The 17,356-nt window shown below is 40.8% G+C and overlaps 1 protein-coding gene across 8 annotated transcripts in view; it reads right to left on the bottom strand.

Moving 5' to 3' along the window:
- Positions 1 to 5,975: 5,975 nt before the first annotated feature.
- The window catches only part of LOC106858495 (SAM and SH3 domain-containing protein 1), a 523,779-nt gene continuing 512,398 nt past the window's right edge, over positions 5,976 to 17,356 (bottom strand). For all 8 annotated transcript variants that reach the window (XM_088161582.1, XM_088161583.1, XM_088161585.1 and 5 more), the window contains 3 exons: positions 11,685 to 12,823; positions 11,007 to 11,138; positions 5,976 to 10,182 (listed from right to left, as the gene is read on the bottom strand). In XM_088161582.1, the coding sequence (XP_088017708.1) occupies positions 9,922 to 10,182; positions 11,007 to 11,138; positions 11,685 to 12,823 (1,532 nt within the window). In that variant the 3' untranslated portion in view covers positions 5,976 to 9,921. The remainder of the gene's footprint in view (positions 10,183 to 11,006; positions 11,139 to 11,684; positions 12,824 to 17,356) is intronic.

The following is a 17,356-nucleotide window of genomic DNA, read 5'->3' on the forward strand; positions in this document are numbered from 1 at the left end:
CACCCTTCTGTGGAAAAGAGTGACATGTCAGTAAGCAACAAAGTGAAGGGAAGGCAGGGAATCGATAGAGATTCAAGTGTATTTTGCTAATACCTCAGAGTCTTCATAGGCTTTCTTCATCACTTCGTTTATGCATTTGTTTTGAAGCTTTGTGATTTCTAAAAGTATGGATTGATAGGGGCAAAAGTGGCCCTTTGTCAAATGTTTGACCCTTGTGTAACAGGGATGAAAGCAGAAGTCCTGCAGAACAGTTTACATTTTCAGAACCTTGTACCAGCCATCAATTACTATTTGCACTCCACCGTGAATCAAGCTGGAGCTTGAAGGAAATCGCAGGTTTCCATGGGATGGAGGTAACAGCAGCAAATGGCAGAGTTTCTGTACAAATAGGGCTCAGAGAGGCTTACACTATTTTTTTGCTAATTGGCTCACTAGCAACAAGTGTGGGGCTGCTTATTTAGTCTGCTGTCATCATTTGGGTTTGTTTGTTTGGTTATTAAAAAGGCCTTGAGTTTAATTGATGCAAAGGTGGTAACAAACCTTTGCAGGTAGCAGCTGCTTCCTTTACAGGTTAAGCCAGTGAGCAGAAACGATATGTCTGGGAAAACTAACAGTGTGATTTATGTTCCTACTGCCATGTGTGAGGGAGGATGGATTGGATGTTGCAATTCAAAGTTAGTCTTAGCCTGCTCAGAACAGCAATCCATGGCGAGAGCCAGATTCTCACCTCGTCCAGTGGTAATTGTCCTGAGCCAAGAGATGCCTCTTCTGGGGGAGAACAGCATGTAGTTCTCACAAGTGGAAATAAAGGAGATCTTTCTTCTTATCCTTAAATTCTTCATATATTTTAAAGGAGTTTCTCCTTTAAAATATATGCTTAAACTAACTTATTAAATATAATAAGGCAAGGCACAACCTTGCCTAATCCACACCAATACGCCTGAGAATGTGTATGTGAGAACATATGCCTCAGACCTCTGTGTTCCCAGACGGTAAGAAATGCTGCTCTTGTTGTTAAGACATTCATCAGCTTTCCCCTAATTTCCTCATCCAGCCCTTCCTTCTTTCCCTCTTGTCTCTCCCAGCAAGCCTCACTACCACCTCAGCTGTTCCATGAGCTGGCTGATCCCTTTTCCTTCCTCCTGTGCCCTTAATGCAGCCAGAGCAAATACCTGCCAGGAATACTACAGAGACAGATTTTCATTTTGGCTGCTTGGAGGAACTGCCATGCTTGGGTGGTTCAGCACACCTGGGGAGGGCATGAAGGAAGAGGCACAGCCTGTAAATGTCATTCCCACAGCACACACAGGATTAAACAGAGGTAAGGAACCCTTTTGGGCTGATATTGGAAATAACTGGAAACAAATAAGAGAAATCAAATGTTTCCTACTCTGGCACTGTGGAAACCTTACACAAGCTTCAGGGTGCAACCTGACAGATCTCTGCAGTTTTCTCTAAGTAGGATTTATCTAGATTTACTTCACTTACATAAAGAAGACAACATCTGTAGGATTTCACTGTTAGCCACCAAAGCTTCCTGCTTTCCTGTACCTTTCACTGCTTTTGCTTCAGGACTCAATGCTCCCAGGAAAAGCAGTGTTTCTCAGAATTAAAGAGTGCATCAGTGCATCTGGTATGGATGCTCTCTCAATTACCTGATTGAGTTTCTCTTCTCCAAACAGCATCTTGAATTCACAGAACTTTATGAAAGCTCTCAGCCAAGTAGATACACCTGGAAAAAGGAGCAGAAATAGTCACCAACATGGAGGGTCTCCAACTCACTGTTTGTTTTTTTTCCCTGCCTCTTTCCGTGTTGAACCTGGGATCTTTGTGAGGCCCTGAGGAGGTATTCACTAGATCAGTGTTGTGTTAACTGTATTTTCCCCAGGCCACTTACACCACTTGGGCTGCATGCCCAAGGTATCACAAGCCACTTTTGTTAGTGCACACTCCTAAATGAGCACCAAACAATGACTAGAACTTGACAAAACCTTGGCTTTGGTCTTTTCACAGGCCAAACATGTAAGATGACAGGAGAAGGCAGTAGGATGCACCTCACAAGGATGCAAGGAGTGAGGCTGAATCTTGGTTTACTGTGTACACAGATAAGCATAGTCAAATTTGTTTATGTGTTCCTGGGCATGAAACAACTCTGAAGCTTTGCCTGCAAGGTTAGACACTGTGTTGCAGACACCTGTGAGCTCCAGGGGAAACATATCTACACATAGACAGGCATGGAATGGAAGCTTGGGCCATTGCTTGTGATGTGAATTTGCATGAATCCTCACAAACTCACGTAGAAGCCTCTCATATTCCTGAAGCGAAACACAACTGACAAAATTGCTAAAATAGACACAAAAGAAAAAATAAAACAAACAAGTTTTTGAATGCCTTCCAGAGGTTTTCTACGGGCCATAAAGCAAATTTTTGACTCATGCTCTCTTGTGTGTTAGAAATCAGCCTGAAACCTTTCCTTACTTTGTCATCAGGCTGGGGAGAAGAAAACTGAGAAGGCAGCAGTTGGTCCCAAGACATGTTCTAAATCCAAAAAAAGTCTCTTTCAAAACGAAGTGGTTTAATGAATTGGGAGAGCCTCTCATCGCTCATTTAATTAGATGACTTTATTTTAAGTACATAAGTGCTTTTTTGTGTAATTGCATTGATCTAAGCCATTCTTCTGCTCTCCAGAAATTGCACTGCTCAAAATACAAAACACCTTCTATACTTCTATGATACTTTTATGTTTATAAGGAAGTGCAGCCTGTGCTGCTTTGTAACAGCAGCAGATCTGATCACAGTGGGAGGCAGGAGCAGGGAAATCCTGCTTCTCACTATCAGCAAATGTGGCCTTACTCATGTAGCAGCTCCTCTGTATGGCAGGCAATTCAGTGCTGCTAAAGGAAAACAAAAAGGTATGTAGTGCTTGCCTGTAGTCTCAGTGTGCTCAGGAGTGTCACTGACCTTGCTTTCAGATTGCCAGTTCCAGCTATGAAATGGCTCACACCTCAGGGTATCGTAGGTGCCTGGCAGGATTGCAAATTCATTTACTTTTTCGCTTTTTAGGATTGCTAAGACCTGAACACTCCTGCAAGTTGAACTAACCTTAGCTCTCACTACCAACCTCGTTCCAGTGGGGACTCTGGACATCAGAATGGAAGACAGGCTACTGTCACACCGCTAGTGCTGTACAGGAACAGCTCACCACAGGGCTGAGGCAGCATTCCATGGGTTTTTTAATCAACATTGAACTTGCTAGAGAGACAATCCAGTTCCACTCTTTGAGGCAGAGAAACGGGGGTGGTTTTTTTATTTGGCTAAGTGCAAATAGAGCCACTTAAATCAGAACTTTTAATATGAGTGCTAGCATCGCATAACAGCTTAGTTCTGCTTCAGTAAACATTTAAAAAAATTAAAATTATAACTTCCATTTTTAGTACCTGGTGAGTATATATTCATTACCATAGGAGTCAGTGGAGCCAAAGAGGGAAAAAAAAGCAGTAGATTGATAGTCTAAATTGACAAGGGTGTCTCCTTAAGACAGGATTTGTGGACATAAACACCAGTCTTGTTTTCACAAATTTGCACATCTGTGTATGCAATTTGTGGCTTAATGAAAAAATGCAACTTGTGGGAATTTCAGAATAGCATATGCATAGTAACATAAGGAATGTAGAACTTGTCAGGAATTCAAAGGGCTCTGCCTACCTGGGATGGGATCACCTTGGAAGAGCCAAGTCCAGAAACTCCAAGGCTACACATCTCAGAGATGGTGAATTTAAACAGATTCAATAAACAACAAGGCTGTTTGGAGTATGCAACTGTCATCCAAACTTACCTTTCTCTCCTACTCAAACCTGTTTAGTCTTGGAAGCAGCTAATCCCACCACGCATCTTTCTGTTTGATCATAGGCACCTATATTTTCCATGAACTTCAACTGCAGTAGGCCAAGAAACAATATTCCTTTGAAGTAAGACCTATGGTTTTGTTCTAGGCTGACTCTTTTTGGGAGAATACTACATCTAAAAATGTACTGAAAAGTTTTTAAAGAGGGCTTGGGGTCTTTCTGGTGTAGAATATTAGTAAGTCCATTTACACATGCAAAAATTCTTCTGCTTGGAGACAGGCCCAAACCCACTGGAAGTGACAGTCTCAGTAATATCAGAACTTTGGGTCAGGACTTGAACAGTATCAGTGTACCTGCAAACACTCTCATGCAGGCACAAGCTCAGCACAGACTACTTGTGTTGCAGCATTGAAATAAACAAATAATGATTCCCACTCATACAGTGAAAGACTGCAATGCTGCAAAGGGGCAAGGCTAAGAACTAATACGAATCAGAGAATCACAGGATGTGCTGAGTTGGAAGGGACCCACAAGGATCATTGAGTCAAACTCCCATCCCTGCACAGACCCATCCCCAAGAGTCACATCATTTGCTTTGTACAGCTTCCTGAATATTAAAGGATCATCCTTTAGTGCACTCCTGAGGTAGCTCTGGTGGCACATATAACGTTACATTCATAGCTTTTAAGTCTCTGTGGGCTTACACATGAACCCTCTGCTCAGACATAAAGTTTCTAAGTATTAGCTAGAATTTTTAGCACGTTTCTCCCACATCTCGTTTTCTGGTACAAACACCTGTGGAAAGAAAATTTCTAGAATAAGGATAGGTATGTATGTGTTGGGGGTGCTGGTGTTTGGTTTTGGCAGCAGTTACTGTGGTTAGCACACATTTGGATCAAACACAGCAGCAAAACGCTGAGAGCGATACATGGGGGCTTTTGTGTTTCTGCTCCCAACGCAATCCTGGCCCACAGCAATCTTGGAAGGGAGGCAATACTCCTTCCAGCTGCAGAAATGGCAAGCGCCCTGCCTTTTCTTGTTGTACAGTGTTTGTTTTGTTTTTATTTCTGTTTTGTTACTTGAGAGCGCCTTGGAAACAGCGAGTCCCGGCGCCAGCGCCCTCTGCCGCCGGGCGCCCTCAGGGCCCGCGGAGCCCTCGCCTCCCTCATCCCATTCCCAACAAAGGCTCGCCACGGCCCGCAGTTCCGAGGGCAGCGAGAGTTCCCCCTGCTGCCCGGGGGAGGAGGAGATTCAGCTGTCTGGATCCAGCCCAAAAGATTCTTTTGTTTTCCACTTTATGTCGTTTCCTGACTTCAGCTTCCGGTTAACGACGACTCGTGCAGACACAGCCCCGGCTCGTTCCTTGGGGCTAAATCCACAAAGGATTAACTTCACGCTGTTGCCATGAGGAGCTGGCAGCACGCTGTTAGGCAGCTAAGCATACCCATTAATTACACAGCAAATTTAACCAGACCAACAAATGCAAAACAGTCAGCAAGAAGTTTCTCGAGTGAGCAGGAAGGAAGTGTCAAGAGTCACGTCCCAAGGCTCCTTTGCTCCAAACCCTGGGCATTGGCATATATTCCACACTGGAGACATTACCTGATTGCTCGGGAGTTACAGCTTCAGGAGTTACAGCACCTCACCAGCCAAACGAAGCAGAGCTGCATTTGCAAACCAGGTTGAAATCCCTTCTTGCAGGCAAGAGCTGTAACTACAACTCCACAGCATTGTAATCATGGGCCCTCCCTCTGGATTCACCTGTTATTAATTATTCCACTGCAAAGGGGTAAAGCTCCCAAGGGGAGACCTCTCACACAGACCTCACTGAGCCCAGCAGCTGGACATTCACAGGATATAACAAAGTCGGGACAGGGCTGATTCACATCATATAATTTAACAGCTGCTTCTAGTCCTGAATTATCAGGGCTTTTAATATTTTAAATTTTTAAAACCTTTTCTTCCTGCTGTAGATGTGTTGAGAGTGCTTACAAGGAGAAGAACTAGAGGCTTGGTAAATTAGAGGGTGAGGGCCAAAGATATGAACAAAAAAAATTACATCACTGGACACTGCTACCCAAGCACTAAATAAAGGATCTGTTAGCAAAATAAAAAACAACAACAAAAAAAGAGAGACCATGGAAATTTATTTACTTTTTATCTATGAACAGTATGACATATAATTATAGACAAGTTTTGATACACAGGAAAACCCTTTTGTCAACCATTTTTTTGCTAAATGAAACAGCACAATAATCTTTACACATTCATATTTTGTTTTTGTTTTTTTTTCTTTACAATACACAGCTTTCTTGGGTTGAAGCTAACTGCAGGACATATTGAGTACTGGTATATTACAGCTACTTACATCATTTAAGAACAGCAAATGGAGAAAAATAAGTTATTTAAATATTGATTTCATATACAGAAAGTGCAACTTTGTTAGTTGTTACATAACTTGCTTGACAGTTTTGATTCCCCAAAGGGTGTCAATTAATGCTAAAAGTATCTTGGACTGAAAGTATTATTTATTCTAAAATAATACAGTACAACTGCACAGCTGTGACTTGGTGAATCGACCACTATTGCTGCTCTTAGATATGATGGCCTGTTTGAATAATACAATGTTTAATGCTTCTGATTATGCTCCCAGTCTGCATTCACAGCCAGGCTCATAAAAGAGCACAGGGAATGGCCACCTGGGTAGCAACAGCAGGTTATTGATCAAAGCATATGATTAGGATGGCATTTGGTAGTATTTTGGGCTTACTGCTTCTATTGTTAAATAACTGTTTGAGTTACTAAGATACAGTGGATAGATACTTAACCTGGTGAGCCTGAGCAGAGCTGATGAGGATTCCAGCAGCAGGTTTCTTCTGTGCTTTCCAAGAGTTAATGAGTGAACTTTTGCTTAGAGCACTGAAGTTTGCAAGAAGGTGCAAGAGGTTATGGCTCTCGTAATGTACCACCTCACCTGCCTGGGGAATGCCACAGGTCACTGAAACCACAGCAGGGAAGCTCAAACACTGAGAAGCTTAAGGCTTTTTTTAGATTAGAGTATAAACTAAAATTGAAATTCAAGTAACACTACAAAGTACACTCTTTAAAAGAAAACAAAACAAATATTAAAACTCATAAATTTCAAACTGCTCACTTCAGTTCTGATGGGTGTGATTTGGTTTCCCTGGATCACATAATCATTTAAAAAGAATGGATTTACAAAGAGAGTTTGGCAAACAGGTTCAGCTCATTCCCATAATTCTCCTTTTATTAAGGGAGGGGAAAGTGATTAATATGGGAGAGCTTTATTATATGATTTTCTTCCCTGCAACACAAAGAAATTTGTTTCCTATTTTATTGCTATAGCCAGCTTGGACTTTTCCCTTGCCCCAGTATAACTGCTGTCTGCTTACTTCTACTCTGTTCTGGTTCCTGCCAGCAATCCCAGGAAGTCTCAATACTCTTTCCATCTCCTGCTTACTGATAGTGACCATGTAAGCCTCAGAGAGGAACAAGAGAAAAATAAAAATGATTTTTTTTTTTTTAAAAGAATCATAGAATATACTGAGCTACAAAAGAGGATCCATTGAGTCCAACTCCTGGCCCTGCACAGCACTATCCTCAAGAGTCACACTATGTACCTGAGAGCATTGTCCAAATGTCTCTTGAACTCAGACAGGCTTGGAGCAGTGACAACTTCCCTGGGGAGCCTGTTCTAGTGCCCAACTACTTTCTGGGTGAAGAAACTTTTCCTGATATCTCCAACCTAAACCTCCCCTGACTCAGCTTCAGGCCATTCCTTTGGGTCCTGTCCCTGGTCACCAGAGTGAAGATCAGTACCTGCCCCTCTGATTCTTCTTGTGAGGATGTTGAGACTGCAATGAGGTCTCCCCTCAGTCTCCTCCAGGTTGAACAGACTCAGCTGTTCCTCAAAAGGCTTCCCCTCCAGACCTTTCACCCTCCTTTGGATGCTCCCCAATGGCTTAATGTCATTTTTATATTCTGATACCCAACACTGCACACAGGACTCAAGGCGAGGCTGCACAGATTTTCACCAGCTGTATAAAACATGTCTGCTGTATGTCTCCTGATTTTGTCATATCAGAACATGCTGCTTATCAGACACCAAGGAGAATATTACAGAGCTTCGCTTGAGAACAATTTCAAATGTCATCAGTGACTTTGTTGCCTTCATATGATGTGTGCAGTAGACACTGGTGAAATACAAAATGTGGGAAGTAAACCTAACAGCTATCAATTCTACCAGGAGACAAATTAGTTATCATGTGTAGTAAAATGCATATTCATTCACTTTAAACATGACCATGAAAGGACCGGATATAGTAAGGAATCACAGAGTAACCACAATTTTTCATTCATCAATCTGACAGCATTTTATCAGAAGTCATTAGCTCAGTATGAGACCGGGATAATTGGGGCACCAAACAGTGAAGTGCCTTGTCTGGTTTTATGCAGTAAATTGATGCCAGAACTGACATTGGAAACAGCCACACATCCCTGGGCCTGTGCCCAGGTTTCTATTCTATCTCCCTTTACCTGCCAGACTAACCTTGCTCTGTTTTCCATGGAGCATTTGCACTACAAGGAGCTGAAGGACACACCATATATAGACCCCAACGAAAGAGCTGGTTATATGCTATTCATGATAATTTGTATTTGGTATATAAAATGTGTACCCAACATAGAAAAATAAAATCTGTCATTAGTCACGTATGCGACTGGAACGTTTCACATGGAGTTAGGCAGAAAAATATCATTGCATCATGAAAAATGGTTTATCACATTTGCCAGAACAATGCTGTTTTCCAGTGAGAGGTAATATTAATGCAGTGGTAAGGGATATCAACAGTTCTAAAAATCACAGTGTTTTTCATAAGACTATCTGGGAATTTTATTGTCCATGCAATGGAATTACTGGGTCTAATGATTTCTATGGGACACATTTTGCTTTTTCAATGCAAGTGAATTTTCATTTGCAGAAACCCACTGTTTGGAATCAATATGGTCAGGATACCAAGTCAAAGCTGCAGCATAATGATTGACAATATAACACAGTACACAGAATATGATTAAAATGAAAAGCAGTTACATATATACAAGGCAGTATATCTTGGAACAGTTTAGTAACAACAGTAAATGCAGACTGTAGTGAACAAGGAGTTAACCTGACAACCGAAACTTAGCATAACCCTGCATTTGTAAAAGCACCTCTACAACACAGGAGATGTTATGATGAGGCATTTTATAGAAGCTACTTCAGCTGGAAATCACCCTAAATGCAACTTAAATGTGACAGGTTGAAACAAGGCTCGGGAAATGTGAATACAGGTAAAGTGAACACTAGGTAACTGCTTAAAAGCTTATTTTAAGGCAAATAAAAAGCTGATTGCTAAAAAGCAGTTATAAAAATGACCTCAGCTCTGTACAAATAAAAAGAAGCTTTCTGACTCTTTGTGGATTAGTTGCATTGAAGTGACAGAGATGGACCACACTGAAAAGTAATTTCAGTCCATCAACTTCAGCCTAGCTAAAGGCTTTGTGGCAACTGGGACCTACACCAAGCAACAGCAAAGATGACTGGGGAGGGTTTTGTGTTTAGCTCTAGACTGCTAAAATAAACAAAAGGCATTTGCCAAACAGCTTCTACTGGAATTTGCACCTTGATTTGTACCTGGTACTTTAGGACTGATTTCAGGTACCTGGAACCTAGATGTACAAAAGACCTGTTACTAGTATCACTACCACAAACTCGAGGAAAATGTGCAAGCGTCCCTTAATTCTTTGAAGCTGTCTGATTCTCAGGCCAACCCTGTGCAGTTTATGAAACAGGAATACTTTAGATGGGAGTGAGGGGGGAGGGAAGTACCACATCTATGTTACCTGGTAGTTGCCTCTCTTCTCCTTCAGTCGCCTTTCATAACCTTTGCAGAAGGTATCTGCCTGTCCTGGGGAGCCACTTCCTTGATCCCTTTAGCTACGTGAAGTAATTAGAGCGATACTGGTGCAGGAAGAAGCAGTGGATTCTCGACCAGGCAATGTCACACTATGGAGCCTGTTAAATTGCCCCTGGATCAAGAGGTTTGAAGAGTCTTGCTGCTGCCAGTAGCTTGCTTATGTGCCTTTCCTCTGTGATGCCAGCTTTTTGAAGGCAAGTTTGTGACAGAGAAGGCACTTTGCTCAGTGTGTTGAATCCTGCTTCAGTGAGCAGGCTGGAATACATAGGCAGACCAATGGAAATCAGCCAGTCAGATACAGAGGTGATGAATCCTGGGGATACAGGTTTACGGCAAATTTCTGTGAGTCCTCCACTTGGAATCTGGGGAGTAAAAAAAGAAAGAACAGAGAACTCTTAATGTTAAACGCATCCGCTTGTTTCACAACAAGTCTTTTTTGTTTGTTTTCTCTTCCAAACTGGTAGAATTTCATAGCAGATGTTCTAAGTTCTCTCATGTCACATTTGTCAGTATGAGACTGGTGTGGGCTGAAAGGCTCAGATCCCTTGGCCAGAAGCAGTGATAACAATTTTGGCAATATAGACAGAGTGGGCAGTATCCAGCTGCTTGGCTGACTTTTATGTACTGTTCTGAATTATTTAGAGATCAGTGAAGAATACCCAGTAACAAGACTTTTCAGAGTGATCCATTTAATTTTTCAGTAAGGCAAGAGAATACCAGTTTTGCCTATTACCTCCTCAGACAGACCAAGTTCTCTCAGAAAAAGCCATTAAAATTTTTGATGGTTTCTCCCTTCTGCTTTTGCTAAGTAGAAGTGGACACTAGCATAGTTTAAGAAATGAAAAAGGAGTGTAAAGCCTTTCAAATTTTAATACAGAAGTATTTAAACATGCCACCCTTAGCGAGCAAGTCTCTGTTACCACTGCTTGGAGTCTGCTTAGACTTTTAAGATCATTATTTGGTCAAGAGAGGGCTATCCACTCTTCTTTCAACTTCTGACTGTACTCTTTTGGGACTGGGGGAGGTACCTCGTGCCCCTGCAGTACCTCTACCTATATTGTACCTTCTGGATGAACATAAGGAGCACTTCTGTACCAGGACTTCTCAAGTATCTCTCTTTACTACTAGTCAGTCCTTCCAAAAGTCTGCTCACAAATAAGAAAACCTGCTTTATGGAAATACTCACTGCCATGCGATGCTGCTTCCTCAGCTGCTTTACCCGGATTTGGTCCATGTTTGTGGCCACATCCTTTTCAGGCTGCTCTAAGTCTTCAGAGTACCTCTGCACCAAAGCCTCAGGAATGCCACAGCGACCATGCTGAATGTTCCCAGCCAGACACAAAGGAGAGAGGACAGATTAAGGAAGTGTATCTATACAGACCAAACCAACCAATGAAAAATGAGAAGTGCAGGATGGGAGCAAGAAGGAGCTTTTCTCGAGGTCCCATAAAAACTGAAAAAGCAATCCCTGAAAGACCCCTTTCTTCATCCCACAAAAAGATGTACTAGTTGATACTATCAATTCAGAGTTTCTTGGAAATATAAACTCTAATTATTATTTTCTTTTTCAGCTCTATTGCCCCACATTAGCAGAGAAAGGCACATTCCCATGCCCAGTGCCACCAAGGCACCAGTAGTCTGAAAAGATGAAGGTTCAGACTAAGTCTGGGATTTCTGAGTCCCCCACAAGAAATACTTTAGGCATAACGTCTGATAGCAAAGACAAACAAGAGTTATAGAATGTCTAATGTCTCAATGACTGTTGGTTTATGTTACCCACAAAAAAAAAAGACAGATACAATGAATGACAGACTATCCCTTGGAATGCTAGCAGAATAAAACCACTGAAGTGATTACTACTTACCTTGTCTGAGTACGGTTCTTCAGTAAGATCAATGTCTTCAGACTGCAGCTTGTTTTCTATCACCATTTCCAGATCCATTCCTCTGCTGCAAGAGACTTTCCTTGATGATGCAGGACCGAGCTTTACCACGTGCTGTTGAACACTAGCAGTCTCTGGGAGCTCCGACAGCCAGGGTGGCAGTGGGCTTGGAGGGCTACTGGGCTCTTGTTCAGAAGATGTCCTATGGATAGGTACTCCATGACAATCAATGGGAATGGATGAGCTGGTCTTTTTTACTGGCAAACATGGTGCTTCTAAGCTTGAGTTGTTTCCGCTTATGGTCGTGGGAGGATGATATAATCCATTAGAAAGGCGTTCTCGGCATTTTTTGGCAGGGACAGGTGGTGGCTGAGAAGGATTTTTTGGTTGCATTCTTGCCTCATTTGTGCTTTTTTGCTCAGCTTCTAGACCTCCCTTGAGGACTGGAGCATAATCAGCCCGTGCAAGGTCATGAAAACCTTTACTCTGTATTTCCAGAGGCGTCCTTGTTGCATGATGCATCACTAAGGCAGGCTGAGCTTCACAGTTTTTCAGGGGGAATGGAGCAGGCTTTCCACCTGCAGTCTCCATTACAGAGCAGTTCAATTCCTTAGCTCTTCCCTTCTGAGAATTAGCAGCTCCTTTGCCCTGCTTAGCGATGACATCATCTACCTTGCAGCTGCCTCCATGAGACTGAGGCGGCAAAGCAGAGCCAGTTGCCTTTTTAGCAATATCCAGTGAATCCTGAGGAAAAGAACCTACTTTCTTGTTAGTGTCCTGTAAGTTAGTATTGGCTTCTCCCTGGAGATCATCCAGTGACTGAGATCTTGGCCATGTATCTACACCCTGGGGGCCATCCAGAGTTTCATAGCTTCGACACACAGCAACTGGTAAACTTCTGCGGTTCTTCTTGAGACCCGTGACGGCCGGAGGCTTGACAGAGCTCTTCAGAGCACGATGTGCACAGCCCAGCCGGCTTTCTTTTTCCCCTGGCTGCAGAGTTTCTATTGACTTGGTCAGTGGAAGCGTGGGATAATTTGATAGCTGGTTTCTGCTGAAATCTCTAAAGCTATGCTCACTTGCTGATTTTGAGGGCGGAAGACAGGTCCTTCGAGTTTTACCTAGAAACAAATAAATACACCATTAAAAATAAAATCTGCAGCATAAATAACATCCCTTCCAAATGCTTTTGAAACAAAATGATTTATTCTTTTTTTTGTTACTTCTAAATGTAGAAGAACTCACTGGCATTTCAAGCATAAAGATTTGATTCGAACTTCAGCTTTATTAGTAAATGTTACCTGTTACGTAAAATACATCCAAACCATTTAATATCCTTCCTACTCTCCAGTTTGCAGAGATTTGAGGTTTTGCTCATATAAACCTTGTTCAGTGTAGAAACACTGTATCCTACAAGTTAGAACTGATACCCTATACTTATTGTACGAAGTGGTTTGACAGTCCCCCGCGAAATAACTCAAAAGATGTACATTTTTTTCTTCGTCTCTAATTTTAGTAAATAAATAATAACGTTCATCTTTTAATAAAGTTTACTAGTCCACATAGGATTTTTTAAAAAGACTCTGTTTATGAATTTTTAAATTATATGCCAATAGTGTTATTTCTTCTTTTAAATAAGCAGCAAACTATTTGCAATGGCAAAACAGAGAGCATGAAAACTGGTTTTGCCCAGTCAGCTCCTTTGGAAAGCTACTTGCAGGGATGGCCGAGTTTTACAGAAGAAGACCTTATGAGATGGAGAAGTGTTTCAAAAAGGAGTTTTAAGTGTGATTAATGTTAGTGTTAATTTCAAGTCATAGTGTGTACTTTTAAGCAATAGATACTTTCTTCTTGTACTGTTTGCCTTCAGAGCTTTATCCTGCTAGGAGTTCAGTGCTTGGCTTTTGAATAATATACACTGTTCACCTTGCATATGAATGAAAGAACATGTTTAACCTAAACCAATAAATACCTTGCATTCTCCTGCCTCTTACTCTGCTTAAGAAGTTTGAATACCAAAGTGTCCAGAAAACTAGCAAAGAAGATATAAGGAGATATAAAGAAAACACTCCCGTCAAAAAAAGTTAAAATCAAGGTGAGCCCATAAAGACGAATGTGAGCACATAGCAACTCCTTTCTCAGAAGCTGCACTATTCACAGTTCAAGCGAAATATCACAATTTCCCCAAAATGCTAATAGAGACACAATCTCACACTGAAATTTTCTCTGTTCATGCTACCTTGAGTTCAGGTAACTCAGAGAAGTAGCAGAAAGAACCTCCTTCTGTGGAGCTAGGCCACTGCCTTCTGAAAATAACTTGCAATCACATTAGAAAGATGGACAAGAAATGTTATATTCATTTTGTAGTGCCTCCAGGTGCTAATGGCAATATTTAATGAGCATGGAGTGTTCTCTTTCCATGCTAGCACATGCCTGACTTGTGCAGTAATTTACCCTATTGTCTGGGACTTGCTGTCACAGCTCATGCGACAAAATCCATGTGCTTTCTTTTCAATCTGATATATTGATCAGGAGTTACACTGATTTTAGGAAAGTCCACTCAGGAACCTCAGCACTAAAAGAAAAGTTGTGGAAAACCCTACTGTTGTGCAATATAAGCTCTTGCTGAACCCATAAGGGTTATCTAGTAAGCGTTTAATTTCTTTAGAAATGGGATATGTCTGTGTAAAGCCAGTAGCCTGGGAATGAAAAAAAGAAGAAATGAGGAACAGCAAAATGAAGGAAAAAAAAAACAAACAAGAAAAGAGAAATTATATGTTAGGCATACATATACAAATGAGGTGAGAACGGGAAGAAGTTAAAAATATTTTGTCTATATCATATGTAACCAAACATGCAATCTTTAAGATCTCTGCTTCAAAATGGTTTAAAAAGATACGGATGGGTTCAATGCTATTGCTTTGTACAAAGGACAGTAGCAGAGAACGTAATTTCTTTTAATGTGATATAAGTGAAAAGCAATATCGGGAGGGGAGCTATGATTTATTTCTCTTTTTCGTCTATTCCTTCCCTTCTCGTGACTGTCAGTAAAATTTCATTATGCTTCTGAGACACTAAAACAGGAAGGTAATATTTCCTGAAAACAGATTTTTAAATATATTTTAAAGTTGTTTTCACGAAGTGGAGAGTTATATAAATAATCTCCACAAACGTAACATTCCCTACCTTAAGGGAAGAAAGGAAACAACTTGAAAGGCTTAAAGTGTATAGCTAGTAAAGTTTAAACCAGATTTTTAATGTTGTGATTTTTGATAATAACTCAGTCTTGTGAACCCTTGGTACAGTTATGCAGTCTAATGCCTTTCATATGGCTGTAAACCAAAGAGGCATCTCTGATTCAAATTTGTGCAGGACACAGATGTCTGGGTAAAAAATTAGACTACAAAACTGGTCCTTGCACAAAATTCAAAACTTACATTATTTACAGGTTCAGTTCAAGCTACAGGCAATAATTCAACTCTTCTGTTGGATGGTGTGGTGCAATTCTTGCTAAACAAAGCACTGCCCACCTCTCGTGATACTTCTTGCTATTACCATATACAGAAGGAACCTTTCCATTCCATGCCTTCATCTGCCTCAGAAGAGAGGGACTATCTTGGGGAATCTTTCTGGAGGTACCATAGCTACAGCAAAAAATTTTCAGCTTCTCATAGTATTTTTTTTTTCTTATGAAAGATGGTCCTTAGAAATTTGAGTATGCAAAACCAGACACAGAATGCAGTGTCCAAATCCCAGATTTTATTAACTGCATTTTGGTATTGCTTTCTGTGGCTGTCTTTTGGGTTCATTTCAAACTGCTCTGCTGACACAACAAAGATGATGGCACCTTAGACAATACTAGCCTCATTGCTTTTTCTATTGATTACAAACTACTAGAAATACACATTACATTAGGCAATGTGGCCACTTGTTCTTTTGCTTCCTTTTTTGGCTAACCAGCACTGAATGATGAAGTGCTTAGGTTGCCTGCCTGGTACTATGGGAATCCGGGCATCAGTTGCTGAACAAATCAGAGAACACCCTTATCTCAACCTGATAAAGGCCTAGTTTGTCTGCTCATTCAAGTCTGCACACTGCACCTGCAATTCTTATCTCTTTACATGCCCTTGAAAAAGCTACACAATGTAACAAGCTTCAAAGAAGCTTGACATGAACAGGGATGGGAATGACCTATACAGAATGATTAATAGGCCTTCTCAGACTAGCAAAGAGATGACTTGTGAAGGAGTATGACAGAGGTCTTTATATAGATACTGCTAGGTATGGCGGTTCTATGGAAGACCAGGGACATTCATAAAAAGTTTCAAGAAAATCAGTGAATGCCAGGGAAGAGCAAATTTTCAAGTCCTTAAATGAGTCATTCCCCAAGACTGTCCTGGGAAGCATTAGATATGCATGCTCTGTTCTGTAGCTATCTGCTTTTGACCAGTCTTGTGAGAACCAGATTTCTGATAGGGTTTCCAAATGCACCTCAATCTGTTGACACCTGCACACAAAACAAGCCCAATAACTGCACCATTGTCACAAGTCTAAGAGACAGCTTGCTCTCTGTGCCCTGTTTCTGTATGGACTAATTATCTGACCATGGATGGTTACTTCCTGCTATGAGGTTTTTTCTGTCTAACACTGAATAGGTCACAGACTATGTGTTCCTTGATCTCTGTGAATGGAAATAAAACCACAATGGTGCTGTAAGTACACTGTAGATACCTAAGAGAATATCCAAGTATTTCTGCAGCAGGACCCAGAAAAGTACTTACAAAAGATACTCACTACAGTACATAGCAAACCATTTTCTAGCCAAAATGTAAGAGCAGCTCTGACATATTGAACTGATGCCAAAAGATCCAGTATCAGCCCCAAACTGGACACTGTACTAGTTATAAAAATATTATGTATAACCATTCCCCATAAAATCTGAATGCACTTGCCCTTTGTGAAGTGCAGATCTTCACATTATGATATTTATACCAGACAAGTGACTATCCTAAATAAGAACAGAATGTATTTTGAAAAAAAAAATGCATATAAACAACTATGGACCATGAACTTTGCAAAGAAGATGGAGTACTTTTCAGATTAAATAGCCTTGACAAAATCTCTGAATGAGTCAAATGTTCTTTTCATTATGGTTTTCAAAACAAGCACTAAATGCATTTGTGAGCAAAAATGATGTAGAAATGCAGCAAACAGTACATAAAAAACAATATAAAAATCATCAGCATTTCACATTCTGGAAACCTCTGACAGAAATATTAGTTTAAATGTAAATATCCAACCAGACAGGCAATGCCAATTGCTTTCTAAAGGTTTTTATTATGTTGTTAAAATAAGGAAAATGTACAGGCACTTTAACTTCAGTGTTACAGCTATCATTATGATTGTACTTAAGAGACAAAAAGAAAATAAAATTGTCACATATACCATATATTTAGCTATGATTCTATTCCAGCATGCCTAGTGGATGTGGATTCCTATTCAAGAAAAGAGCCTCCCCACTTTCAGGAATTTAGTCTACTGTCAATTTCAGGCATTCAGCTTCAAAGCAAATTGCAATTTTCTTCAATAAATGGTTCTTTTTTAGTGGCAGACTAACAGCAAATGTACATACTAAGAGAAGGATTTTTAGCTCT

This window comes from Sturnus vulgaris, chromosome 3 (genome assembly GCF_052056855.1).
Source record: "Sturnus vulgaris isolate bStuVul1 chromosome 3, bStuVul1.hap1, whole genome shotgun sequence".
In the NCBI taxonomy this organism is placed as follows: Eukaryota; Metazoa; Chordata; class Aves; order Passeriformes; family Sturnidae; genus Sturnus; species Sturnus vulgaris.